This window comes from Natator depressus, chromosome 1 (assembly GCF_965152275.1).
Source record: "Natator depressus isolate rNatDep1 chromosome 1, rNatDep2.hap1, whole genome shotgun sequence".
Taxonomy (NCBI): Eukaryota; Metazoa; Chordata; order Testudines; family Cheloniidae; genus Natator; species Natator depressus.
This window is the reverse complement of record NC_134234.1, coordinates 274,669,781-274,697,676: the sequence shown is the minus strand read 5'-3', so window position 1 is coordinate 274,697,676 and position 27,896 is coordinate 274,669,781. Positions and strand designations below refer to the sequence as shown.

The 27,896-nt window shown below is 40.5% G+C and overlaps 1 protein-coding gene across 6 annotated transcripts in view; it reads right to left on the bottom strand.

Annotated features, from left to right (window-relative positions):
• PPFIA2 (PTPRF interacting protein alpha 2) overlaps positions 1 to 23,469 on the bottom strand; it is a 617,960-nt gene extending 594,491 nt beyond the window's left edge. For 3 of the 6 annotated variants that reach the window (XM_074941966.1, XM_074941963.1, XM_074941965.1), the window contains exons 1-2: positions 23,162 to 23,468; positions 15,578 to 15,828 (exon numbers count right to left, since the gene is read on the bottom strand). In XM_074941966.1, the coding sequence (XP_074798067.1) occupies positions 15,578 to 15,826 (249 nt within the window). In that variant the 5' untranslated portion in view covers positions 15,827 to 15,828; positions 23,162 to 23,468. Of the gene's footprint in view, positions 1 to 15,577; positions 15,829 to 23,161 lie in introns of all 6 variants that reach the window. The other 3 variants (XM_074941967.1, XM_074941968.1, XM_074941964.1) reach the window with 2 other exon arrangements.
• Positions 23,470 to 27,896: the final 4,427 nt, after the last annotated feature.

Genomic DNA, 27,896 nt, shown 5'->3' with positions numbered 1-27,896 from the left:
TACATGCTCCAGCCTACAGCTATTGTCATTCTGTACTGCTCCTCTGTTTCCCTACCACACCCACAATGAATCCCACCTCACCTCTTCTTTGTCCCATTTTCTCATTGCTTTTGATCCTTCCTATACCTGGAATTTCCTTCCTACCCCAGCATACCAGATATCCATCCTCTTTCAAATCCCTCCTCAATATTCACTTCAACTGGGAACCCCACAAACTAAACCACATCAATAAAAATGCTGTCGCACATGTAAAACAGAACCTTCTTCTAATCTCATAGATTATTTTAAATCTTCTAGCTGTTTTGACTGCAGGTTCTGAGAGATGGACTATGATTTCTTCTGTGACTTAGTGCCAAGTGGACTATAGATTCCTAACAAATTCATACATATTCATTATTCAGAAAAATCATTAATGAAAAAATAGCTAAGAGATCTTGGCAAGATCCTGGAAATGCAAACAGAAAATTGTGTTTAAAACTAATAAAAGATTCAATTAAAACTTACAGCCCATTGTTTTTGAAATCTTGAGACAGATTCTTGGCTAAAATGCAGAAGTTTTGTACCAGTCTGGAAGAGCAAAACCACCTGGCTTACATGGTCATTCGAACATTCCCCATATCTAGGGGAGTCTCGGGGTGCAATGAGGCAGGCAGGTATTAAGGTGGGGCAAACCACTCTGCATTAGTAGCAGAGTTAGGCAAAGTGAATTGCAAAACTACTACGGACTCCAATAGGAGCAGTGTTGAGCCAAGGAAGAGAGCTTTGGAAAATCCCAGCCCTACGTATTATTTATGCTTATGAACAACTGATTGTGGGTGTAAACATAGAAGCTGGATGGAGGCCTCTTTAAGAGCTGTCCCTAAATGTTTTCCATAGTTAGTGAGGGCTTATATGTTTTCAAGAAGTTAGAGACACAAGGTGGGTGAAGTAATATCTTTTTTGGCCCAACTTCTGTTGATGAGAGAGATGAGCTTTCACTAGCAGAAGTTGGTCCAATAAAAGATATTACCTCACCTGCCTTGTCTCTCTAATATCTTGAGATTGACATGGCTACAACATCACTTAAGTCAGTAAGTTAGATTTTTATCTCCTTGCATTATTCTCTTGACATATTCCTGTGGCGTCTTTGATTGTGGAACTATATCGCTCAGATTCTTTAAAGCAAGCAGAGAATTTATCAGATTTTAGAGTTATGCCTTCTAAACTTGCTCATATTTTTTCCACTTCTCACCACCAGCTATAGCTAATATGAAAGTTATTTTGTCTACAAATTTTAGTGGCAACGGTCTCCTTTGTAAGCATTTGGACTCCATCTCTATTCTATTGACTAGCCCAATTTATTTTTATCTCATTTTCAGTCATGTGTCTTTATGAGCATTGAGATGATGAACCATCAATAGTTTATGTACCAGTTGATGTGTCTGGTTCAAGCTAAAATAACTGATAGTGATGTTTATGAAGCAGAATTAGAAAGCGAGACTGATGCATGCAGTTCTTACTGCTGGTTTCAGGCAATCACCACATGATCATCCTAGTCCCCTAGATATTAATATTTCAAAGCTTTCTTACTTACAGCCCAGCATTTTCTTCTGCTAGATGCTGCAAGGGAGCCATAGTTCTGTTTGTGACATCAGTCTTTTATCGTGAAAATGATTAAAATACCACAGACACAGCACTACTGCTTTACATGATCAAATATTTTAGGAAGAGAGACAGGCTCTAAGAGAAAAGCTGTCTTTGCCTATGAATATTTCCAGTAATTACCAAATATAGCCAAAAATTATAAAGAAGAGAGAAGATCAATGGGTTTGTGCTTTACAAATAATATTACTTTAAAAAAATTCAGCTGTACATGTCATAGCTCTCTGTTGGGAACATGCAATAGGAGAGACAGTAAAACTAACAGAAAGCAAAATAAAGCATAATCCTAGTTATTATAATGTTACAGCCAGTCTGCATTTTGACAGATAATGTTAACCAGGAGACATTAGCAATAGCCAAGTTTATATTTAATACTGGGCAACCAACTTTTCTTGTGTCATATAAAAGCAAATAAAATCTATGAATATACGATTCTGGAAAAAAAATAAAGAAGGTTATTGCTTCTGACTGTTACTGTACCTTCTATTTCCTCGGGCATGACCACAAACAAAATTTCATTGTTATTTCCTACTTTCAACCTATGTTAAGAATACTTTAGTGTCCACTCTTAAGCCATGCCCCCTTTGTTTCCATACGCTCTAGGTTTCCTATAGTCTGCACATAGGGTTGCCAACCATCTAATTACAGAAACCCAAACACCCTTGCCCTGTCCTCTGCCCCGCCCCTAAAACAAGGCCACGCACCTACCCCATCCCTTCTAAAGCCACGCCCCCCACTCACTCAATCCCACCTCCCTCCATTGCTCGCTTTCCCCCACCCAGGATGGTTGGCAACCCTATCTGCACACCTATATAAAAATGTACTTAACTTTGTTTTACTGTATTAAACGTAAATAGAAGATCATTTAAGAGCAATATATAGTTCTTTAGCTCCAAACGCAGTGTATGGCCCCTAGTATTGTACAATGGTTGGCTTGCGTGTGGATGGTGGGTTTTTTTAGCGGGGAGGCTGGGGGGATTAGACACAAGTGAGAAATATCAACTGAAATTATTTATTGTAAAACACGGATTTCACTGGGAGCTGCAGATCCTCAGCACATCTGAAAATCAAGCTCTTCTATTTAGGGGCCCAAATAAGTGTTCGCTGAACCCCATGGAAGTCCTTCCCATTGACTTCAATAGGAATTGGATCAAGCTCTAGGTAATAGATATGGGTATGGTGTCTAATAATAGGCACCCAAGATTGAAAGATTTGGCCTTCAACCTTAGATTAGTTAAATGGAACATGATATCCTAGCAGCTTGTGGGATTCATTTTTAAATAGCTTTGTAGAAGTTCACATGTATCCATTTTATCTTCCGAAACTGAAACAGAAAACCCTCCTGTTGCACATCAGTGTAAGAGAAAACTAATATTCTATAATTTTATTATCCTAAAAATTGATGTGTTCTTACAAGAAAAAAAAAAAGTTCTATGCAGTGTTGTAGCCATGTTGGCTCCCGGATATTAGAGACACAACGTGGGTAAGACCACCAGAAGACCTCTGTGTAAGCTCAAAAGCTTGTCTCTCTCACCGACAGAAGTTGGCCCAATAAAAGATATTACCTCACTCAGCTTGTCTCTCAAGAGAAAAGAGTGGCAATTCACCATTCAAAAATTTCTGGTAATCCATTTAACCGCATAGTAGGACATGGCTGTTGCCTGCCTTCTGTATAGTCAGTGAAAGATAAATCTGCATTCATCACAAGATCTCAAAGAGTGATTTTCAATATGGAACTTGGTGCTGTACTATTCCAAACAATTATACCTGAAATTCCTGTCATGGAGATTTCCAACCTTCTGTGAAAAGCTGTCTAGCGGGGGCTCTTTCCTAGTTTTGAGCTTCTGTTTACTTTTTCCATTCTTAGGGGATATATTTTATTGTATTAAGGGCACAAGTTCTGCAACTAGCAACAATAAACTGAGGGCTGGGTAGGGAGGATGGCGTGTGTGCGGAATGGCAGGCCCTCAAAAGTATGACCTTGCGTCATCATTAACTTTAACATTCCTTTTCTTTTTATACCCTCCTATTCCCAATCAGAGAAGCTTTAACTGTTCGTTGGTACTGGAAGAAACTGCAAAGCTACCAACAAACTTCCCTAAACAGAACCCTATTACAGCTTAATATTGATCAATAAAGCAAGGCCATTATATTTTCCCCCCCTGAATTTTCCCTTCTCTCCCCTACACAAGTCAACGTTTCCAAATAAGTTTATCTAATCTGATAAGACATTAATGAAATTCCTTCAGTTGCATTAACAATTATCAGTATATTTATTACTGAAGTTTGAAGTGCACTAGTAAATAGCAAAATATTTATCTAATTCGAAGAGAAACCGGCGTATAATCCTTTTAACATTGTGATCCACTACACTAGAAATAACTTGTGTATCTATAAGTGAAAAATGGACATTATTTTAAAATAATCTTCCATGATATAATATTGCAGTACTGGAAAAACAAGGTGTGTGATGTCAGGCAGACAGAAGTCTTTACAATATATCATTTTTGACCATTATACTGTGAAGAGGTCAATTCTGAGTTCAGTTTTTTAAAGTGTATTTTAAAAAATCTGTGCACAGTAAAACAAAGAAAGACTTTGGTGCAGAGTCAAATCTTGGTTACACCAGTGAAAAAACAAAGTAATCCTGATGACAGTGGAGTTACACTGCGTAAAATCCTGAGATCAAAATCTAGACCTTTGTAAATAAATAGCAAAGATCCAACATCATCACACTAGAACACATCAGAACCAGTGTTGAGCATGGACTATTTGAATGAATCTATTTGTGAGAACAACTACATGTATTCTCTATACTCTGGGGCATATTCTGATGCTCAATGGGACACATCAGCTGGTGCAAATTATAGCTCTACTGAAGTCAATGAAGCTATGACAACTTCCACTATCTATGAATTTATATTGATAAAGATAGATCTTTATTTCTTGAATAGTCTCAATGAAACCACCAGGGCAACATAAATAATAAGATTTTAGTCAACAAGTGCAGGCCACATTCTGCCATGTTCAAATAGTAATATATTTCATTTCACTACAACACCAAAACAAAGTTGTCATGGTACGTTTTTCAGACTTGTATCAGCATCTCTATTCTCTGCCATCAGTTTGCATCAAAACTAAATCATTTAAACATAATGATAGGTCTTACCCATCTGTGTTCATCCTTACTCATGATCCCAAAAGAGCAGCTTGCTCAATACTGTATCTTAGGCAAGGTATTTTTATGCACGAAGCCAGTTCACTATAGTGAAAATATTACAGCACTCACTAACAAATACAACATGATGGAGATGAAAAACACACTTCCATTATAAACTAGAGACAGACCCAAGCAGCCATCTGGATCTGGAGTCAGATTTCAGTCTCCATCAGCTTTCAGGGGTGTTCAGAATGCCATTAAGAAGCCATCTTTTCAGTCACTAATAACTTAAACTTTTTACTTTTCCAAAGCTCGAAAGATACGTAACTAACAACAAAATGTCAGACCACATTTTCATCTTGCAACAGGTGCAGTTTAAAAGTTCTGCTCAAAGTTTAGACTGGTCTGTACAATTTTCTAGATGGGGCTTTGATCCAAAGCCCACCGTAGTCAATGGGAAGTCTTTCAAGATGCCTTCACTGGGCCTCACCACAGACTCACGCTGAGTCTGCTCTCATATTACAAGTACAGAACTACACTTCAGACATTTTAAATAATTTGATCTACTCCCTTTAACTATAGCAGAACAAGCTACAGAATGCAAATAGCTTTCCAGAAATATGTTCCAGCTGCCCAACTAAACAGTCCTTTTTTTCTCTCCTACCACTTTAGTCTTCATGCCCTATTCCCATGCTCCCTTTATGGCAGGAGCTCACTCCCTTTCCTTTCACACCAAACATTCTGCCCCTCTTTAACCCAATCACTCTTAACACATACTTCTTCCACAAATCTTTATAACTTTGATTTAAGAAATAAAGAGTCTGTAGTACTTCAGGATTTGGAATCTCTGTGTCTCTTGAAGAACAGAACCTTGCTTCTTTCATGTTTGTACAGCATCAGACACACTGTTTGCACTCAAATGTCATGTTAAAAAAACCAGCGTGTGACTTTCCTTTGATGGAATGATCTTTAACATTGTGATAAGTTGGCACTGCAGTCTGTAGTCCCGATCCTGAATCCTGTGAGTTACAATATGTGGCTACACACCTGCACAGAACCCATGGAGTTCTATGTGCAGGATGAGAGAGTAGCATTTTTCAGAATTGTATCACTTCCTTTTTATAGCAGGTATAAGCTTATTTTCATAAAAAAGTTACATTTAGATAAGTAAATATGATCATAGAACTAGCATCAATCTTATAATCAGACCAAATTATGCTCCACCATGTCATAAATATTATAATAGAGAAATAGATCTTTGGACCCCTTTCAGCAACTCTAAAGATCTATGTCCAATTTAAGTCTGATTTTTCTAAATGTGCTTTCTTCTAGTAAAGTAATACTGACAGTGTTATACATGCATTTACTGGACTAGACTCTCTACTACCTTGTACACTGTGCGATCACTTACAGCTCAGCAAAGTGAGCGCAAAATGCTGCCAAATTAAAAGTCTCCACTTATTTATCCTGGTGGCAATAATTTACAACCATTTTAGGTAATATTCTATATTTGTGCAAGGCCGTATAGGATCCGGGCTACTGTGTATTGTACATGTCTCCTTAAACAGACAAGTGAAGGCAATTAACAGAATAATTCTATTTTACTAATCTTACTCATTTTTATCAGTGAAAAGTCCAAGAGTCCTTACGCTGAACACACCCTTTAGTAGCCAATAAATACTGGTTTAAAGAAGCAATTCATTAGTTTCACTTTTGATTTTTTAGTTCTAGGAGTATATAGAATTGTCTTTTTCCATCAAGGGAAAAAAAAGCACTGATTACAGCTAGAATGTTGCTAATTACTTAAACTCTGTTCTCTATGCCAAGATACCAGCATCAGGGCCTAGAAAGCTGCTGGAAGTATATTACTCAGCCAGATTATTTTTTCTTAATGTTTATTTTAAAGAGAGACTAACAGGTTTTTTTTTTTTAAAAAAAGATAGAAAGTTGCTGTAAATTTAAGTAGTCAACAATATTTATGAATATAGGGCCAGATTTGCCCCAAACATCATGGCTATTTTATGTCTTACCACTAGCGCAGAGCAATACTAAAGCTATTGTAGCTAGCCATGGAAAGATCACCCCCAAACCATGGGGATTTTCTGGTAGCAGATAGCTGGCATAGTGGGTTTGGTGCCACCCACTTTCCCTCCCAGCTGTAGAGGTAGGAGTATGGTTGGAAAAACCTGCACCCTAACAATCCTGGGAGCCACCTGAGCCTCTTGGGGCCATTGGCAACTGTCACAAATTAAAAACTGCCCTCAGGAGTGCTGCTCAAATTTACCATCCCAGCACTCCAAAGGGGCTAGTCCAGTGTTGTGTGTGTTTCTGGCAATATAAAATGAGATTAATTTCTAATTAAGCCACCGAGCAAGTGTATTGCTAATGTAAAATATGCACTTGTTTGAAAGAAATTGGGTTTGCTGTAAGTGTCTTACTACATGAGCAGGGGCCATCAGCTTTTCTATCCATTAAAGATTGGTCTCTCAATAATCCATCAGTTATTTACGCACCATATGGAAAAAATGATGCTAAATAAGATCTGCCATGTAGTATCTTACCAAGATTTTTACAAACCTTATTAACACTGGAATCAGGTATTCAGCTAAGACCAATAGTCCATCTAGTCCAGTATTTTGTCTATCCTGCCCTTTTGTCTATCCTTGACCAAACAAACACTTCAAGGGACAGTGCAATCCTACAATGCATTGTTTGAGAAATTCCTTCCAAACTCCCAGGCAGTTATGATGGAATCCAAGAAAGGACTTACTGCTGCAATGCTGAGAATCAAAGCACCCAACTTTTAGGTGCCTAGAAAAAAAAATCACATGAATAATACAAAGCTGAATTAGGTGCCTAGGCTCCCTATACAATGAGTGGGAAAGGACGGGGTGGTGATGGTGCCCACCGCATAACTTTTAGCGCAGCAGTTAGAACACTTACCTGGGATATGGAAGACCCATAATCAATTCCCCCCTTTCTGCCAGAGGGGAAGAATAGATTAGAACTTGGGTCTCCCACCTCTCAAAAGGGTGCTGTAACCACTGAACTACATGATATTCCAGTGTGGGGCTCCCTCAATCTCCTGTCAAAGGTGTTGTACTCTGGGGGCCAGGGTGTCCCACCTCCCACATGGGTGCCCTACCACTTGACTTCAGAGTCTCTCTCTCTCAATGACTGTTTGAGTATTTATCCACAGTGGGCCAGTGACAGAGAGACAGAGGTAGAAGAGGTGAATGAGGCAGCAGGTCAATGGGAGAGCCAGGAATTTAAGCCTGGCTTCCTGACTTCCAGGTCAGTGCCCTATCCACTGGAACACATTGCTTCAATTAAAGGGATACTGTCAATTTAACGTTTACTGTTTCCAAGTAAAGTATATTCAGAATCCCCATCCCATGAAAACTCTGTTCATTGTACATTTTTTGTTTTGCACTTTTGGCACATAAAAGCTCTCAGGCTAGCATTCTGAAGACCCTTGTAAGCAACGGTGTCTGAGCCCAGACAAGCAGCACAGCTGCCAAATTTGGGAGACCTGCAGGGCTTCCCCTGAAATGCAAGTGTTCTAAAAAAATCACCAAACCTGGACTACAGCACATCAAAATGTGAGTAAATTCCCCTGCACAATACAGAACAGAAACCCCCAACAATGGATTGTGGATTTTTTTGGGGGTGGTTTGAAAGTCCAAAAGCTCATGGAGAATTTCTTCTTCTTCTTCTCTCACTCTGTGGAAGAAGGGGCTTCTGGTCTGAGCATCCCCTTATCCTCCAAGCTCCTTAAACAGTCCTGGAGGATAAGGGGATGCTCAGACCAGAAGCCCCTTCTTCCACAGAGTGAGAGAAGAAGAAGAAGAAATTCTCCATGAGCTTTTGGACTTTCAAACCACCCCAAAAAAAAATTTTTTTAAAAATCCACAATCCATTGTTGGGGGTTTCTGTTCGGTATTGTGCGGGGAATTCACTTACATTTTGCTGTGCTGTAGTCCAGGTTTGGTGATTTTTAGAACATGTGACAGACGTTTTTATTAACTCTGACATCTTCTTAAATGAGGAGTGTAGCCACAATTCCTTCTTTCATTTAGACGCCTGCTGTACTTATTCAATATCTAATTTAAGCTCCATAGTCACTTGCATATTACATTGCAGTATAATAAAAAGGGGAACTCAGAGAGAGATGCGAAATAGAAATACCAGCATAATCATTTACTACACTAATATGTGGTCCTCATTTTGAAGATTTAAGATGTTCTATAGTTTCCTACATCCTGTGTTAACCCAGGCCATGTCTTTTCACTGTGTGTGGAAAAAACCTTTGACTGAGAGATTGGGCCCTTATTAAGAGGTAATTTCCTCTGAATATAAACATTTGTTACCAAACGCAGAGCTTGCTACAGGGAATAGTCTCAGTGCCTGCAAGGAAGCACATGAGTAATATTGGTGTCGTGGATAACCCATTGAAGTCAGTGTAAGCACTTACACTGGAGCTGTTTAATAGAAACTAAAAGCATGAGGCAGGTAGTTTAAAATCTTCAGAAAGGTGGCTCCATGTTAAGAAGGTTAACTGGTATCGCCACTTTTCACTTGGTTATTGCAGCATTCTCTGTTGCCCAGTTTAGCTACAACTAACGTGCTGTGAAAAAATGCTAGATCAGGTGAGCTAATCCTGGAAGTGGTTCTGTGAAACAATGTGGGTGGAGGAGTGTAAGTCAGGAGTGCCACCAAGTTCAAGTATTTAAAAAGGAAAGATATTTAAAGTATTTAATAAATTAAAAATAGGGGACTACAAATGCTGGAAGACAAGCATGTTTCCTTTCTCTCCCATCCATCCATTATGAAGTATTTTCTGCCACTTGTAGTATGCTGAGTTGCACAAGCTCACGTACCACCGTCATCACCCTCAAAATAAAAACACCTTAGAGATCTTAAGGTTAAAGTGCATTATAGTTGTGTGTTTGGTTAAATCATGCCCCACCGTAGAGCAATGACATGCCCAGCAATTCTGAAGGTTATTGTAGACACTAACAAATCCTCATTGTTTCCCTAAAAAATGCTTAATTTACTTTCTGTCCACACACACTCAGACTTTTTTTTCTGAGGGTGGTTCCTTTTCCCAATTGAGAAGAGTTGGATGCAACTCCCTGCCCCCCCCGGCCCCCAGGAGTCCATTAATAACTCTTTTGAGCAAGAGGGATTTTTCCAGGCTGATGGGAGGGAATCTCTACTGTTTTCATAGCATTCCCAGCTGCTGCTGGCCTGGGATCAGTCTTAAACTTGGTTGTGTAGCGGTACAGTGTGGCACCACTAGACTACTGGGTAAATTCCTCTGTTTATTTTCTATACTACCATGATGTATTAAATAAACACAGAAAATTAATTAATTTTTTTTAACACACACTCATGGAGCTATATGATATTTGCAGGGTACCATACTGTATTTTTTTAGTGGAGCAACAATATACACTTTGGTGATACTACAAAGAGACATCATATCGGCTGTAATAAAAAAATGTCTTGAGGATTATTATTTAACTTGATAATAAATGGAAGCTGAGCTACTGTCAAATAATGTATTTTCTCTACCATATCTGCTTCTTTGTGATACATAACTAGTGTGCAGTGAAGCCCAGAGATTTTTGATACTGAGCTGCTTTAATATTCTGTGCTAATAAACATTTTACACATTGTAAAAATATATTTCCAGTGTAAACTTTAATAATGTATTGCCATGCAAGTGTTATAGTCAGTTATGATGGATGGAAGCTTAACTGGGGAATCCTTAAAATGCATCCGAAAGAAAATGGGGGTTGTGGAGAGAGGGAACTCAAATGGACATCAATAAAGTTGAAGACTGAAACCCCAATCCTGAAATTGGATCCATGTATATAGTGTTCACATTCACAGATCAAACAATATTGGCCAAATTTCCAAATGCTTTATCATTAAATAGAGAAAGAGTTTGGAAACTTTCAGCCCAAAAAGGAATAACTGAAAAAAATTTTCAGAATAGAAATTGCAATTTACTCTTTATTAACCTTTTCCTTTTGTAACTTGACTCTTGATAATTGTTGATCTTTCTGAGTAAGCTATATACAAAAAACTTAATTCATCCCAAAGCAAAAGTGGAATATTAAATATTGTAAGATAGATAATTTAACTCCTTGGCACAGTCCAGTGCTGTTGTATCTGAAGTTTTTTTTCCTGAAAGATTCATACACTGTGACCCAGAATACTGGCTATAAGTGACACACAGCCCAAGTGTTGACCCAAGTGCAATTCCCTCAGAGTTCAGTTCGAGCACTTTCCAGGCAGCCTCTGGAATTCCTTGCCCAGCAAACATGTCCACTATTCAGCAGGATTCTGAATATTGGAAGACCAGTGGAGGCTGCAAATTAATGCCCCATTGTGCAAATACTTATACACACGCTTAAGTTTACTACTTCAAGTAATCCTGTTTGTTTTAGTGTTCATACATGTACACAATCTTATTACTGTGCATAGTCCCATTGAAACTAACGTGACCACTCAGGGTAGTAAAGTTAAGATTGTGTATAAGTGTTTGCAGGATCAGGATAAGGAGAAAACGCAGAGGAGCCCGCCAGAGACTCCAGCCAGTATAAGCAAAAGTAGCCAAAGCAGGGACTTTTGGATGTTCAGAGAACTTCATACAGTTTTGAACAGACTCTCTTTGCCCTGTACTGATCAGCTGCATACTCCAACTTCCACACCTGCTCTTCTTACCTTTTTCTCTCCTGCCCTGTCCCCTGCCCATCTCCCTTTTATTTCCATTTAATTCATCCCCTCCTAACTCCCTCCCCTTCCAAAAATAAAAGAAAATATTGTGGAGCATGCCATTTGTTGCTATCACATTGTTCAATCTGCTTGTGTATTCTATCCCTCCCCCAGACTGTCTTGTCTATTTAGATTGTAAGATCTTTGGGGCAAGGACCATCTACTACAGTGGTTCTCAACCTTTCCAGACTACTGTACCCCTTTCAAGAGTCTGATTTGTCTTGCATACTACCAAGTTATACCTCACTTAAAAACTACTTGCTTACAGACATAAAAATACAAAAGTGTCACAGCACACTGTTACTGAAAAAAATCACTTACTTTCTCATTTCTACCATATAATTATAAAATAAATCAATTGGAATATAAATACTGTACTTACATTTAAGTGTGTAGTATATAGAGCAGTATAAACAAGTCATTGTCTGTATGACAATTTTAGTTTGTACTGACTTTGCTAGTGCTTTTTCTGTAGCTTGTTGTAAAACTAAGCAAATATCTAGATGAGTCGATGTACCTCCTGGAAGACCTCAGTGTACCTCCAGGGTACGTATACCCCTGGTTGAGAACCGCTGGTGTACTACTGTGTGTGTGCGTGCAGTGCCCAGCACAATGGGCTCCCATTTTTGGTTGGCCCTTAGACACTACCATAATAAATATATTTAATAAATAATAATAATTAATAAGAAGAGTGTTTGCAAGATCAGGGTCTAAGACTGCAGAAACCATTTCTCAATAGAGCCGTCTAAGGACACGTCTACACGTACTGGGGATGGATGCTATGGCGATCCATGCACCAGGGATTGATTTAGTGGGTCTAGTGAAGACCCGCTAAATCGACTGCAGATTGCTCTCCCGTCGACTCCAGTACTCCACCGGAACAAGAAGAGTAAGGGAAGTTGATGGAAGAGCGTCTCCCGTCAATGCAGCACGGTGTAGACACCACAGTAAGTCGACCTAAGCTATGTTGGCTCCAGCTACATTATTTTCATAGCTGGAATTGCTTAACTTAGATCACTTTATCCCCATAGTGTAGACAAGGCCTAATTCTCTCTCTCATCTTGAGTGATATCCTATTCCCCAATGAAGTCAATGATAAAATGCCTATTGACCTCAACAGGGCTGGGATCTCATCTCCTATACTTATATTTTGAAATAGCCTGACAGTGAAATCGCTATAATACATATACACTTCGTAGGTGACAGAAACAGTTGTGGTAGAATACACTGTTTAGTAATAAGTTACATTCACTTAGCGCTGTACTGTAGCTCCTATTCATATTTATACATTTCAATATCCTAAATGTAATCATTTAACATTTCAAATCAAAGTGAACAGTTTCAAATCTACTTTAAATCAATTATTGTCTCCAATTAGGCAAATTTTGAAATATAGTCTATCCTTATGATGAAATTGTGGGGGGGAGGGAAGAAGGTGTTGTTTTGACACAAGATTTCACTAATGTATTTATGCCCAGAAGTAGTAAACTGGAAAAAAAGTTTTTACATGTACAAGACTGGTTGTACAGTGCTTTGTAGATAGAAAGCATTATGTAAATACTAAATATTATAAATAAAATATGGTTAGTACTTTATAGGTTGCAAATCATTCAAAAACTGAATGGTCTATGCAAATGTCACATTTGCAAGATTCACTAGTGCCACACAATATACAAATCTTAATTATTTTGGAGATTATAATAAATTTTCTTCTCTATCTTTTAAAGAGCCAAGATTCTCCCAATGCACAATGAGATTAGGTCAAACAGTTAAAAATACTAGCCTGCCATTCATTTAAAAAAATCCCTCCAAATAACCCATCAGAAACACACAACTCAGGATTTTTCAACTTCAAAAAAGGGAGCTAGATAGTACAAGCATGGAACACATTTGTATACTTTTGTTTGGGATTTTCTTCTTTTTAATGACACTGATAGCATGGTGCTCCATATTTATAAACGTAATTCGCTACACAAAACTTAGTTACATACACAAACACCTAGATGACCTAGCTGATGAAAAACCATCTGGTTTTCTTTTAAAATATAAGCAAAAAAGTGCCTTATACATTATATGGTACACTTTCTTATGGAATTTTGGGGATTATATGGCGCTTCCAGGAATCAACATTTGTATTGTCACATAATAGATTAAATGATCTGACAAGTCATCTTATACATATCTTTATGTTTTGTATAAATCTAATAAAGTATTAAAAATTAACATTTAATATAATGACAGGTTTCAGAGTAGCAGCCGTGTTAGTCTGTATCCTCATTGTCTCTAAGGTGCCACAAGTACTCCTTTTCTTTTTTCATTTAATATAATGGAGTTACTAGAGATTAGCATCACTTCACGCACAAGATCAGATAAAAGATTATTTGTGTCATATTACTTTAGTTTCCTGTAGGATGTATATCACTTTCCTATTCACTATTGTTTCCCTAATAATTTAGATTGCCAGGCTTCAGTAAGGGTAAGGGCTGAGTCATGAATACAGGATCTTTAGGACTAAGTTCTCCCAATACTTCTACAGTGTAGCGATACCTAATACAAAGATAGCGTACAGCCCCTCTAACCTGCATTACTTACCAAATGCTCTGCAGTGCTGTTGTAGGTTCATAGCTACAGAGTATATGCCCCTAGTATAGGTCCTACCCTGATCTGCACCCTTCCACATGCTTTTATCAGGAGACATAAACTCATCTTCACTCCCACAAGTTAATTTCCTCTAGACTACAGAATTTCCTCTACTATAATGGGAGCAGTGGTCATCATTACTGTTCCTGCCCTCAGCTGCCATTCCAATGTTTGACCGCCACCAGCAGCATCTGAATAGCTCTTATTCCCCCAAATCAGTGCTGACATTGGAGACCCCTACGCTACTTTTCAACTGATTGCACAGTCCCTGTCCTCCTTTCATGGCCATCATCTGTAATTGCAAGCCCCTCCACCAGTAGTACATCCTTAATCAACTTCACCCACCATTGAACTGAATTCTCTCTCCCCCACTATTCTCAACAGCTGCCAACACTGGCTCCTCATTACCTTTCTCCTTTACCCATCCACACCACCTTCTTCTCCCAATCTCATATCTAAATCTCTCTGCCACCCGTCCTTCCCACCCATCAGCAATAATTATGGGCAGAGCTTTGCTCTCAGGACTCTCAAGTTCCAAGCACATCTTTAGCCAACCAAAAGTTAAGAGACCAGAAAGGAGTATGGAGAAAACCCATCTTTACCATGTGTCATATTCCAAACCTCAGGGCAGGATGTAATTTGTAGATCTTGGCTCAGGGTGAGTTTTGGTTTTGGTTTTTTTAACTTGTTTTGTTTTTTAATTGATTACAAATGTTACCTTGTTTTAACCAAAGCAAACAATGTTTTAAGTTTTTGAAAAATGTCAAAGTAAAAAAAAATCATTAAGGTTTATTTTAAAAACAGGAGGGAAAAAAAGAGAGTAAAATGCCTATTTTTTTATATTCCATTTTCAATCACGTCACACAGATTGTGTGGTGCAATTTACTTACACTAATTGTAAACTAATGAGGTAGCTCTACTTGTGGTAATATTAGAAAGCAAGTCCTATCTGTAGCAAAGTGTGCCTTTCTGGAATTGACTGTAGTGAACTTGTGATATCACCATCTCTCAGTTTATATGTTGTTCTACTTCCACCATCACAGATTTAATTTCAATAAACCCTAAATTGTCAGGGACATTAGAGCAACAGCCAAAAGTATGAGCGGTTAGGAGCCTTGATCCTGTTCTCCTTGAAATCAGTAACAAAACCCCCAATCTCTTCTATGATACAATACCGAGGCTTAAGGGCCAGACCATATATTATTGAATCTAATGGGAGTTTTGCAATAGATCTTAATAAGAACAGGACTGGTTTCTTAAGGAATAAATGGGTGCTGTCAATTAATATTAAAATTACGTTCATCAATTTTCTGGTTAAGGTTACGAGGAAGACTTTTACAAGCGACATACCTGTGGCAGTGCTGAATTGAGCTGTCGCTGAAGGGAGTCTCTGTCATAGATGACATCCTGAAGGCGTTGCTGTGCAAGCGACAGACTTTCCTGAGTCTCCCGAAGGGTGTCAAGGAGGCGATCCCTTTCATCTAGCATGTTCACCATCAGTTGTTCAAAGTGAGAATCCGAGTCCGACCCGCTACTCTGGGACCCCCGTTGACTCATTGGGGTGTCCTCGTTTATCGTTGGCATCACTTCACACATCATTTCTTTAAAATAAGGGAAAAAAAATCTTAGGTAGAAAAACATTTAGGAGAACTTTATATAAGGAATTTAATATAGTCACAGAAACTGCTAGCACATTATTGCATTGATTCACATCTCAACTTCACGTTTTCACCAGTCACATGGCTGACAAAGTAACTGATCATTCAACATTGCAAAAATGTTGAATGCACTTCCTATATAAGGGGAAGAGATATTTAATTCATATCAAAAAAATATGGCACAAAAAATCGTGTCAAAAGTTTCCTTTTTGGTTTCAGAGTAGCAGCCGTGTTAGTCTGTATTTGCAAAAAGAAAAGGAGTACTTGTGGCACCTTAGAGACTAACAAATTTATTTGAGCATGAGCTTTCGTGAGCTACAGCTCACTTCATTGGAAATTTGAGCATAAGCTTTCGTGAGCTACAGCTCACTTCATCAGATGCATCCGATGAAGTGAGCTGTAGCTCACGAAAGCTTATGCTCAAATAAATTGGTTATCTCTAAGGTGCCACAAGTCCTCCTTTTCTTTTTGGTTTAGTTTGTTTTATCTTTCCTTTGCCCGCTATCATTTTCCGCTGGTTTGTATTGACGCCAGTAGCTGCCACTAATTGCAGAGTTTGGTCCTACTGCAGGCTTTTCTACAGCAGACTCCAGACTGACCATTGATCTAGTAGCATGCTGCCTTAATAATGCAAGGTTAATTTATCTTTCTACCTAGTTATTCCTTCCCTCGGGGGAATTACTTTAAGGTAATCTCTCTGAGTAAGATGTGAAAGACGAGAGGCTAACTGCTAATTACTATCCTTGTGATCCTTTGTCCAAATTGAGCCACTAGGAACAGGGCCACAATTGCGTGAAGCCAATTTGTTCACATAGGCCACCACACAAAGAGTGGCTTCAGTGGGAAAAAAAACAAAAAAAAATCCAACCAATTAGTCTCACTTGGCTCAACATTTCCACTAAAATGCCTCTCATGTCCATCTCACAACCTAGATTTAGATACATGTGGAATCCTGAACCTTAAGATAGTGGATGCTGGGTACAACACACAAAGAAACAACCAGGACATCGCAGTTCTCAAAAGCCACATAAACATTTATTTTTACGGAAGTCTGCAAATAAGGTCGCCACCAGCAACCTTAACTTTGCCCTTCCATCACTACTAAATTATATTCCTTTTATATGTAGCAGATGTAAGTTAGATTTGGGTCTAAGGATTAGTCTTGGAGCCTAAATCTTGGAGGCCTTATATACCAGCCAGTGTGCCTATGGAGTTTGTAATTTCACTAGCTGCAGGTTTAAAATGTTTTTTCAGTTTGTCTGTAGATCTTGTGTAGACTAGAGCTTCTGGAAGTCTTGCACATAAGATATAAATTTCAGGCACTTCCATTACAAGCCTGCCAACACACAAAATCTTCACCATTTCACACTCTCGATACTTGTATGGATTAGCTCTGCATATTCTCTGTTTTGGCAAGGATTTAAGACTTCTTAAATCTGGTATATTTTTCCTAATAGAATTTAAGGGACTGAAATGTTCTGTACCAGCCACATCTACCTTAAAGTCAGCCCAGTGTTGTTTCAAGTGGCAGGGGGGTAAAGACAGCTAAGCCACTCTTGCAAACAAACACACAAAGATTTATTGGGGACAGTGATCCAGCTTTATCAGGAGAACTGGTCTTGCCTACATTCTAAGCGTTTACACAGACTCTAGTAGATTTCAGTTTCAGTTTCTTCTTAGCAGATGTAGAGTGGTGAGCAGAGTAAACAGGGAACATATTAATATCTCAATATTGGTTATGGACCACTACCGTGTAGGTTGGCTAGTATTTTCTTTGTTGAGGGTCTCTGGTGTTCAGTCATAGGGTTCTCTTCGGATTTTGTGGGGCTATGAGAAGCGGCAGAGTAAAGGTTATTTAAGTACCCATCAGTGCATTTCTAAGATTTTTAGGTCGGTCTTTGTGTTTTGTTGTTACTTGCTTTTGTTTTTCTTTTTAATGGTAGCTTTAACCTTGAATTTCCAGCTTACCACATGTTTTTGGCTATTTGAGAAACCTCAAGGGTTCTATACCATAATTAACTCAGGTATTTTGTAGACTCATAGATTTTAAGGCAAAAAAGACCTATTATCACCATCCAGTCTGATCTTCTGATTAACACAAACCATAAATTCCAGTTGAACTATTGTATATCTTGTACAGAAAGATATCCACTGTTGACTTAAAGGCTTAAGAGATAGGGAACCCACCACATCCACAGGTAAGTTGTTCCAATGATTAATTATCCTTGTTATTAAGAATGTAACTTATTTACAACCTTACCTCTAGTTTAACAGTTTTATTCCTCTGTCTATTTCCTTATGCATTTTTAAACTGTAACCCAATTGTTCAGAATTCCTTATGGAATCCCCAAATTGAAGTGCCATGCCAAAGAAACATCTAGAGACCCCACAAAAAGGCCAAATCCAAAGTCCATCAAAGTCAATTGAAAGACTCCCATTGACTTCAATGTGATTTTGATCAGACCCAAAGTCTAAAGGGAAGACCTACAGAGGTTACAAAATGTGCAGGAGTCTATGGGCCACAAAGAGGGAGAAAACAGTGTGAAGTTTGTGCTGAACTTCTAAGAGGTGCAACAAGTCTCCACCTAGGTGGAGGGAGAGCCTATGGTCTTTAAGCCACCTTTGTGCTCTCCTGATCCTGGGCTGCTCTGATGGCTGGAGATGCCCCCAGCATAACTTAGATAGGAATTAGGAAGCCCAAACAGTAGAGCTAACTTTTGGTGGAACTTCAGCAGTCAATAAGTTCACATCCAAAGACTACATGCTTTTTAAGGTGTACATGGAGCATCAGATACTAATTTGTAATCCAGATCCCATGTATTAAATATGTGCAACTATAATCTACATAGACCCAAGGATCTGTATAAAAATCTTAGAACCAATTCTCCATGCCATTCCATTGTTTTTAAACCAACACCCTTCAATTCCTCATACAGCGCTGTGTGCACACTGGATTGCGGACCTGAAAATACAAATTGTCTATGCACATATTCCCATGTCTCTACTAGGCCTGTGTGTGCATGGTGCTATGTGGAGTGCTAAGCTCTGTGTATCCTAAGACATTGCTTCCTTAAGTAATGAAGCAATTACCCATGGCTACCTCTGCCAAACCGTCACTCATCTTAGAAAGGACTTGTCTAAGAAGCTGGTTTTGAACTGGAAGGGACGTGGGGAGGAGACATAAAACCAAAAACACAGCCACTACATTTTTAAAGTGTCAAATCCCTTATTTTTGAAGTCTCATATCATCTTAGAACACCTCAGCTGGATTCGCCTTAAACCATAATAATTCTGCCTTGGCAAAAGACCTTCCCAGCCAATCTCCAGACAGACTAGTGAAGTTGGGCTGTATCAAAATCAGTTTTCGAATGCCTTAGGAGACTCAACTGCAGCTAAACAATTATTTTCAACTGCCTGTGGAGAAGGAGGATTGATTAACTTCAAAGGAGCTACTCACTGGTCATAGGATGCCATAATTGAATTTAAATGTAGAGATACAGAACTCAAAGGAAATTTAAAGAAAGTTAAGAAAAAAAATAAAGGCTGTGGGCCAAATACTACTCATTTCACTCATGCAAGTAATCCCTTTGCCTTCCATGGGACTAGTTGCATGAGTAAAGCAGAAGGATTTGGACTACCAACCACTGTGGAAGCATTTTAGTAAAGCTAAAGAAAACCCTCTTTTCATAGCATATTTTGGCGTTTAAAGTACTGTTTATTAAAAATGTAGCCTAAATTTTCAGAAGCAACTTGTGATTTTGGGCATCTCTATTTCTGAGTATTCAATTTGAGACAACTTAAACAGGGCCTGATTTTCATAAAAGTGCTGAGCCATTGTGTCTGAAAACATGGTTACTTTTGAAAATGTAGGCAGTTGTTCATTTTAAGAACATGAGCCTCAGAAGAACAAGCCAGGATTACACCCTCTTTTGGTAGAAAGTGGATTCTCACACAGGGCATCTGAAATCTAATTTTTTTTAAGAACTGCCTTTCATAGCTGAAAGTATAATGTTGATAGTTATTTTCCTGCTTTGCTTGTCATTCCAAGAATCTCACATAAAATAAAAATGTGAAGGAAGATTTAAGATTGTTTTACCACCAAACACAAAGGAATTGTAACAATAGAAATTTAAAACAAGACTCTAGGCTGGTGAAAAGCTACGTATTGAATAACTATGTCTTTCTAGCAAAGCCAATCTCTACTAGGATTTGTGGAAGGGATCATCAAAAGAAAAAAAACAAACAATAATACTTTCTCATTAATCACAATAGTCACTGATTTGTTTAGAATATAGGTGATAAAGACACACTAGATTAAAATTAAACTTTAAACATGTTGCAAAGCACTATGAGATTCAGATCTTTGGGGAAAAAGAAAAGGAGTACTTGTGGCACCTTAGAGACTAAACAAGGATGAAGTGAGCTGTAGTTCACGAAAGCTTATGCTCAAATAAATTGGTTAGTCTCTAAGGTGCCACAAGTACCTCTTTTCTTTTTGCAAATACAGACTAACACGTCTGTTACTCTGAAACCTATCTTTGGGGAAGTTATCCTTCAATATATAGTTCTGCACCTACCACTGGTGAGTTTTTTCTGCTTTGTCAATTTCCTAATTTAGCATTAATGAATAACAAAGATTAATGTTCATTCTATTCTCACCAGAAAAAAACTAATCATTGTTTATTTTTCTGGAAACAACTCCCTTGGGGAACACAGAGTGGACTCAGCAACTTGGTTCCTGATAGTGAAACCCACTAAGGCCTCAATTCTGCTAGCAATACTTAGGAAAATGCCTATTGAAGTAAATGAGTAAGGATTGAGATCCTGAATGATTATCAGCAGGATTATTTGGTGACTTGAATCCTTCACCATAAACAATCTCAAAAACTGGGGTCTGATGGAGACAGAACAGTCTTTTTTTCTTTCAAGAAGGTTAAAAAAAAGTTAGGCAGACTAGAGATCTAAGCATGACATATTATTTGAATAAAAGGGAGCATGCACAGGGTTATGGTACAAGAGAGCCTAGGAGGCACGCAAAGTGTGAAAACTGAGGTATGGCATCCAAGTGGCATGTAAGGATTTAAGGTGCACCTTTAATTTCCACTGGGCTTGTTTAATATTGTGGATATTTAATATGGATAGACAAGAGCAGAAGGCTTAGCTATGAAGGTGGTAGGTGCCTTGTGAGTACCTTAAAAATTGATAGAGGAAAGAATAAAGGGAGGGGGAGAGTACCACAAGTTTTAGGGTTTTTTTTTTTTAAAGGGAGGCCAGGCCAGGAGCCCTCATGTGCTGTAAAACAATCACCTGTAGTCACTGTTATAATGTGAACTGATTAACTACTAGGCTCCTTTAAAGAAGTTTTCAATTTCAATCTGTTTTTTACTTGCAAATAACTAAACAAAACCCTATTTTTAATGTTTTGAACTGGAATGTTTTCTATCTGTAACAGTGAATGGTGAAATAGCATGATGCCAATCTGAAGGTTTGCACATTTCAGTGGTTTCCCATCATCTGACTAGAACCTGATCCAAACCCCACTGAAGTCAATGCTAATATTTTCAGTGACTTCAGTGGTCGCTGGATCAGGCTCCTTGAAGATGATAGGAGAAACCACTGAAATGTGCAAAGTTTCAGATTGATACCAGGTACCTTCAAACAGGGATGTGTAAGCAAAAAGTATCTGACATGTCAGCCTGTATTAGCCAGATCAAAGTGAGTATTATTTGACCAAGGCTTGGAATATTAAGTGAAATCCTGTACATTTTTCCCCAGTGGTCACCAGAGATTGTAATTGACAATTAAAAATAGACTTTGCTCAAAAGTAGTCTGTTCCTAAAAACAGTTCAGTGTCACTGCATTACAGATCTGTCAAGTTATCTACCTAGCTACCTGCAACACGTCCTCACCAAGAACAGTCGCATAGACGTCTTGGGGTTGCAGACCTGAGTTTATAATTACAGATGAAGTGACTGGACATGAATTGAAACAAATTGTATAGTTCATGACCATCCTGTGGGTACAGTTATATAAGGCTCTTTTTCAAGATCACCCCAAATAACGATTATGGTTATTTTTTTTTCTTTTTATATTTCTTATGCTCACAGATGCAGATAATCACTTTCACACCTGGACTGTAAGAGCACATTTAAAATTTGCTTTATTTTGAATGATTCTCAGAAGACAAGGTATTTGAAATACATATATGATGTGTGCAGTAAGGGAGGAGAAAGTTCTCATCTTTCTTCTGACTCGACCCCACCCAACTTGAGTCCCTCTGGTGTCTCAATTATAAAAAGAAGTTGTATAACCACAACAACAATTTCCACTTCAGGAGTAAATCATGTGGTCTGGGACTTGGTTTGCCACCACTACTCCTTTCACTTGGGGAGAATTTGGGTGTGGGAATCAGAAATTATACCTATCTGTAGCTTGACAAAAGCTCTTATTAGAAGAGCGTTCATTTAGTTCACCATGAAGACTTCCAGCTTCTAGGAAGTGTTTCTAATTTTACCCCATCACCTTTGTACCTAACCTCAGTCTTAAATCCCTTGACTTTGGTATACCCAGATATTAATTTTGCATCCAGGTTTAGGAGTCAATTTCAAGTTACTTTTCCCCTTAGCAATACCCTAAGGAGAAATTCAACTACAGAACGCTCTGATCTGAATCTGTCTGCAGTGACATCAGCTTTGAAGACTTACCCTACACTCCATCCTTTTACTGAACCATTTTTTACATTTTGCGTTTACAACTAAAAGAAAAAGACACAGCGACTGGTACAACCAGTTCCTATACTGCAATGATTTATTTTCAGATGCTTTCAACAACACCTCACTTAACCCGCACAGTGTAATTCCATATGGAAAATCCTTGCCATTGTCTGAGTTGCATTACATGCATATTCCTCCTCCTAGTTAACTCATTCTCTCCCAGAATCTTCACCAAACTGTGAAATCACCTTTAACAGAAGTATTTTGCACTCCTTTCACTAACAGGGGTAAGCAACACAGTACATTAACATATAACCTGTTCCAATCACCTATTCTGCATGACATCACTCCAGCAACCCCCACCCAAGAAGAAGTTGACTTCATGGTTTTTTACAATGAAATTCCCCCCTCTCCCAAAGACCAGTACAGAGCCACATTTAAATAAGACAAGGCATACTAGAAGCAAGCAGCAGAGAGGAAGAATTTTCATGTGTATCACATCTCGCCTTAGGGGGCTGGGGTCAAGGAGGGATGGAGGAGCTCAGATATGCAGGTTTCAGTACCTAGTGGCTTTTACTCCGGCGTCTGCTTATTCCGTTGATCAATGACAACCGCAGTCTCTCCCGGCTTTGATGGGGGCTCACACAGCTGGGCAGTCCTGGAGCATCTTCCTAGCAACGATGACACAGGCGTTGCTCAGAGAAAACCGAAGCCCCAGCGCCCGTCGCCGGACAGGAATATCTGCATGGCACCTCGGCATTTTCTTCGGCCACTTCGTCAGCAGCCAAAAGGGAAAGCGTCCATGGGAAAAATGGCATATTACAAATTTTGCTTTGGGAAGCAGAGCTTGGTTCAGACCATTGTTAGGAGGAAGAGAGGGGGGAGGCGGCTCTTAAAGCTCCAGCAGCCCCTTTCAAGCAGCAGCAGCAGCATCTTTACAGCTGGAGGCCGGGGATTAGGGGGAGAGGATGCGGGGGGGGGGGGAGATGTCTCTTTTGTTTTTATTAAAAACTTGACGGAGTGTGGTCTGAAATCCCCATTTCTTCACAGCCCGCCCTCCCCCAAGCTCAGCAGTGTAATTAAGGCAGTACACACGGGGGAGAAGTAATAAGAAAACGCCCTATTAGAAAGAAACTCGCTGGCCCTGGCCCACTCCTGCTTTACAGCCCCCCAGGCGCCGGGGTGAAGCAGAAGTAACTGCTGCGGTCCCCGCGGTGGAGCTGCCCTGCTGTCCGTGGAGCAGAACCAAGGAAATGCCCGGGGAAGGGGCGTTTCAGGACCCGCACGAGAGTCACAAGCCGATAGCGGTCTGTGGGGCCGGGCTGCCCGGCGCTCAGGTGCGCTGCGGGGGGACCAGAGCTGTGAATGGAAGCGGCGGGCGCCCCTTCTCCGCGCCGCCTCCCAGAGCTCCGGACGCTTGCGGGATTGTTCCCAAATGCGGGTGGCGTCCGGGGACAGCCCTAAGCTATCATTTGGAGAGGTCAGGCACATGCTCCTACATCTCCTCTAATCGGATCCGTAGCGTAATAACATGGATCCGATACGATAATCCGGCCAGGACAAAGCAGCGACAATATCGGGTCTGATCTGACTGGCGCAGCCATGCAATTAAAACCGTATTGTGTGTTCAGAAATACCACCTATACCAAAGCCACGTCTTCCCAAATCGGGAGGGCAGGGTGTTGCCCACAGCCCCCCAGGGTGCGCCTGCATTGATGACACAGGGTGCCAGGTAAGGAGGAGGGAGCTGGGGCTTCCCCTGGAAGCTGCTGCAGTGGTTTCCACCAGCCCTTAAATAAATTCTGAAGTAATCACGTCTGCGCTCCCTGCCTCACGCACACACGGGTCCCCAGCTGCAGCTGCTCGCACGGTGTTAATTCTCCAACACCCGCCCCTCTACAGAGACAGCCGGGGAGAGCAAGGAAAGAAGCCATGCTAGCGGGAATCATAGAATATCAGGGTTGGAAGGGACCTCAGGAGGTCATCTAGTCCAACCCCCTTGCTCCAAGCAGGACCAATCCCTAATTTTTTGCCCCAGATCCCTCAATGGCCCCTCAAGGATTGAACTCACAACCCTGGGTTTAGCAGGCCAATGCTCAAACCACTGAGCTATCCCTCAGCTCTCTTCTGCTGGCTTAGGAGTTTGACAGGACATTACGGTCTGTGCTATTGAACATGGATGAATTTCTAAAACATGCCAGCCTCTGATCTTGTAACACACCTTTCAGTCGGACAGTCTAACCTGATTGCCCGCCCCTGTTTGTCTAGTTAAGGGTGTCCCTGCTCCCAAGGTGTGTGGGGAGGCAGGGACCTTTTGCTGCCCCACCTCTTTCTGTACATATAAAACCGTAGGATCTAAATTAGCTGTTACCACCCGAGAAAGGGCTTGGAGTCATTGTAGCTAGTTCTCTGAAAACATCTGTTCAAAGTGCATGGCAGTCAAAAAGGCTAACAGAATGCTAGAAATCATCAGGAAAAGGATAGATAATAAGACAGAAAATATAATGCCACTAACTAAATCCATGGTATGCCCCCACTTTGAATACTGTGTGCAGTTCTCTTGGTCCCATCTCCAAAAAGTTATATTAGAATTGGAAAAAGTACAAAGAAGGGCAACAAAAATGATTGGGGTATGAGACAGCTTCCACATGAGGAGAGATTAAAAGGACTCGGGGGGATATGATTGAGGTCTATAAAATCATGAATGGTGAGGAGAAAGTGAATAAGGAAGTGTTATTTACCCCTTCACGTAACACAAAAAGCAAAGTCACTCAATGAAATGAATAGGCAGCAGGTTTACAACAAACAGGAAGTATTTCTTCACACTACGCACAGTCAACCTGTGAAACTCATTGCCAGGGGAAGGCCAAGACTATAATTGGGTTCAAAAAAGGATTAGAGACATTCATGGAAGATAGGCCCATCAAAGGCTATTAGCCAAGATCATCAGGGATGCAACGCCAGGCTCTGGCTATCCTTAGCCTTTCACTGCCAGAAGCTGGGACTGGATGACAGAGGATGGATCACTCAGTGATTGCCTGTTCTGTTCATTCCCTTTGAAACGCCTGGCATTGGCCATTGTTGGAAGATAGGACACCAAGATAGATGGACCATTGGTCTGATCCAGTATGGCCATTCTTGGTTTGTGATCATCCCCTGCCCTGAGCAACTGTGGTTGTACTCATGGGTCCAGAAGATGAAGATCTCCCACTCTCCTGGATCTCCTGGGCTTCATTTCCCAGAGCAGCTGTGATGCTCTTGTCCCTTGTCACCATAGGCACTGACTCCATGGGTGCTCCAGGGCTGGAGCACCCACAGCAAAAAATAGTGGTTGCTCAGCACCCTCCGGTGGTCCCCACCAATCAGCTCCTACTCAGTGCCTCCTGCTTTCCAGTGATCAGCTATTCAGCAGTGGGCAGGAGGCTGGGGGAGAGGAGAAGAAGCAAGGGGCAGGAAGAGGTGGGGCAGGGTGGGGCCTTGGGGGAAGGGGCGGAGCAGGGCTCAAGCACTCCCCGGGAACTCAGAGTCTCTGCTTGTCACCCTCCTTCCTGTAACTGCTGCTCCTTGGTCCCACAAAAGGGTCCAACTAATAAAGACTCTTCTTTCCTACATCCCCTCCCCACACCGACAGCAGAGCAAATCTACCCCACTCCCCATCATCACTGCTCCCAGAGCAATAAAACTAAATAAAATAATCGCTCTTTTACTCCATTTCCCTTAACCTCCCTCCACCAGCTCCCAGTCCTTCCTAACCCTATGACACAGAGGCCCAGGCAATGAAGATGCCTCCTGCTCACGGCCTCACGCAGGGGTCCAGGGTGTGACCTTCTCTGCACCCTCATGCATAATGATCTGGAGAAGGGAGGTCACTCCTCGCCAGTCCTCTCCCTTGACTCTGCTGCCCTCTGACTCTGCAGAGGGACACAGAACATGCTCACCACTGCTTTCCTCCCATACCCTCTCCTGCCCTCCTTTATGGCTCTGCCAACTGAGTGAAGACTATTTAAGAAACAGGTAACCCCCCTTCCTTCAGTGACTTTCCAACCTCAGGGGAGCTTCCACCTCTATCTGCACGTCAGTCCCTGTGGCCTCATCAAGAACAAAGACTAACCCACTACCCTGGGCTCATTTACCACACAACCCCAGTGAGGTTCAGTGTGTAGGAGCCAGCTCCCACAACCCCTTCCCTCTGAGGTTTGAGGAGTCTCCTCATAACAGCTGCAGGGGGTTAGAAAGAAACCCTTCTGGCTTCACCTCTGTTCCCTTCACAGGCTTCCTGAAGTGGGAGACACCGACCTGATTGCTCTGTCAAGGTCCATTGCATAGGGTGACTACAGAGTTGCACAGAATTACATGAGTGTGAGGTCACCATGCTAGCAGGACTATCCCAAACACTGGCAAATGTGAAAAATAAACAAGTTGGGGGAGAGGGGGAACGGGGACACAGGAGGGAAACCATTTAGTCTTTTTGGCCCTGGGAGTTAAGCACCTAAATACCTTCAAGGATTTGGGCCTTTTAGTCACAGCAATCTATGGGGTTACTTAATACTAACAGCTAAAAATATTTTTTAAATGATCTTTAGGTAACATGAACATTGTCTACTCAGTCTCAGAACTCTGGTGTGAGTACCAATAGAAGCCCTCTCCCTCCTACCCATCCCACATTGACATACACCAGAAGACTCTGCTTGTGAGTGGGGGTTTACACCTACCAGGAAGGAGAAAAGTCGGGGCAGGGGAAATGAGACACACAAACAGAACAAACAGAACAGCAGAAAATAAGAGGAAAAACTGGAGTGATATGGTGCAAAGAAACTTGGGGCACCCATGTGCTAATCCATCCTGAAGGTATGGAGCTCTTACAATCAGAGGTTGGGAACCACTGAATAGCAGGATAATACACTACTGAAAATGATTTATAATCATGGTTTTCTAAGTTCCTCCTATTGGTGCCTAACCAGCAATCTAGAAATTGGGGACCAAGCTTTAGCTTAACTTTCATATATCAAGTTAAGAAAAGGCTTGGTCCATGATTTCTAGATTGCTCATTTGGCATCAATAGGGAACTTTCATTTTACAACGGGTCAAGAAACATTTCAGAAAGTGAATTTTATTTTTAAGCTTCTTTGGAAACATCATTCATCTTTGTGAGAAGGAGCACAAAACGCACACAACCCCTGAGCCAGTGCTATCTATTCTATTCAGATTCTTATACCAGACTCAGAACTGTAGTAAAGGTTCTCAGAGATTCAGTAGAAGGTTTGGCCTCCACATTTGCTTGTTCTATTGCTACCCATA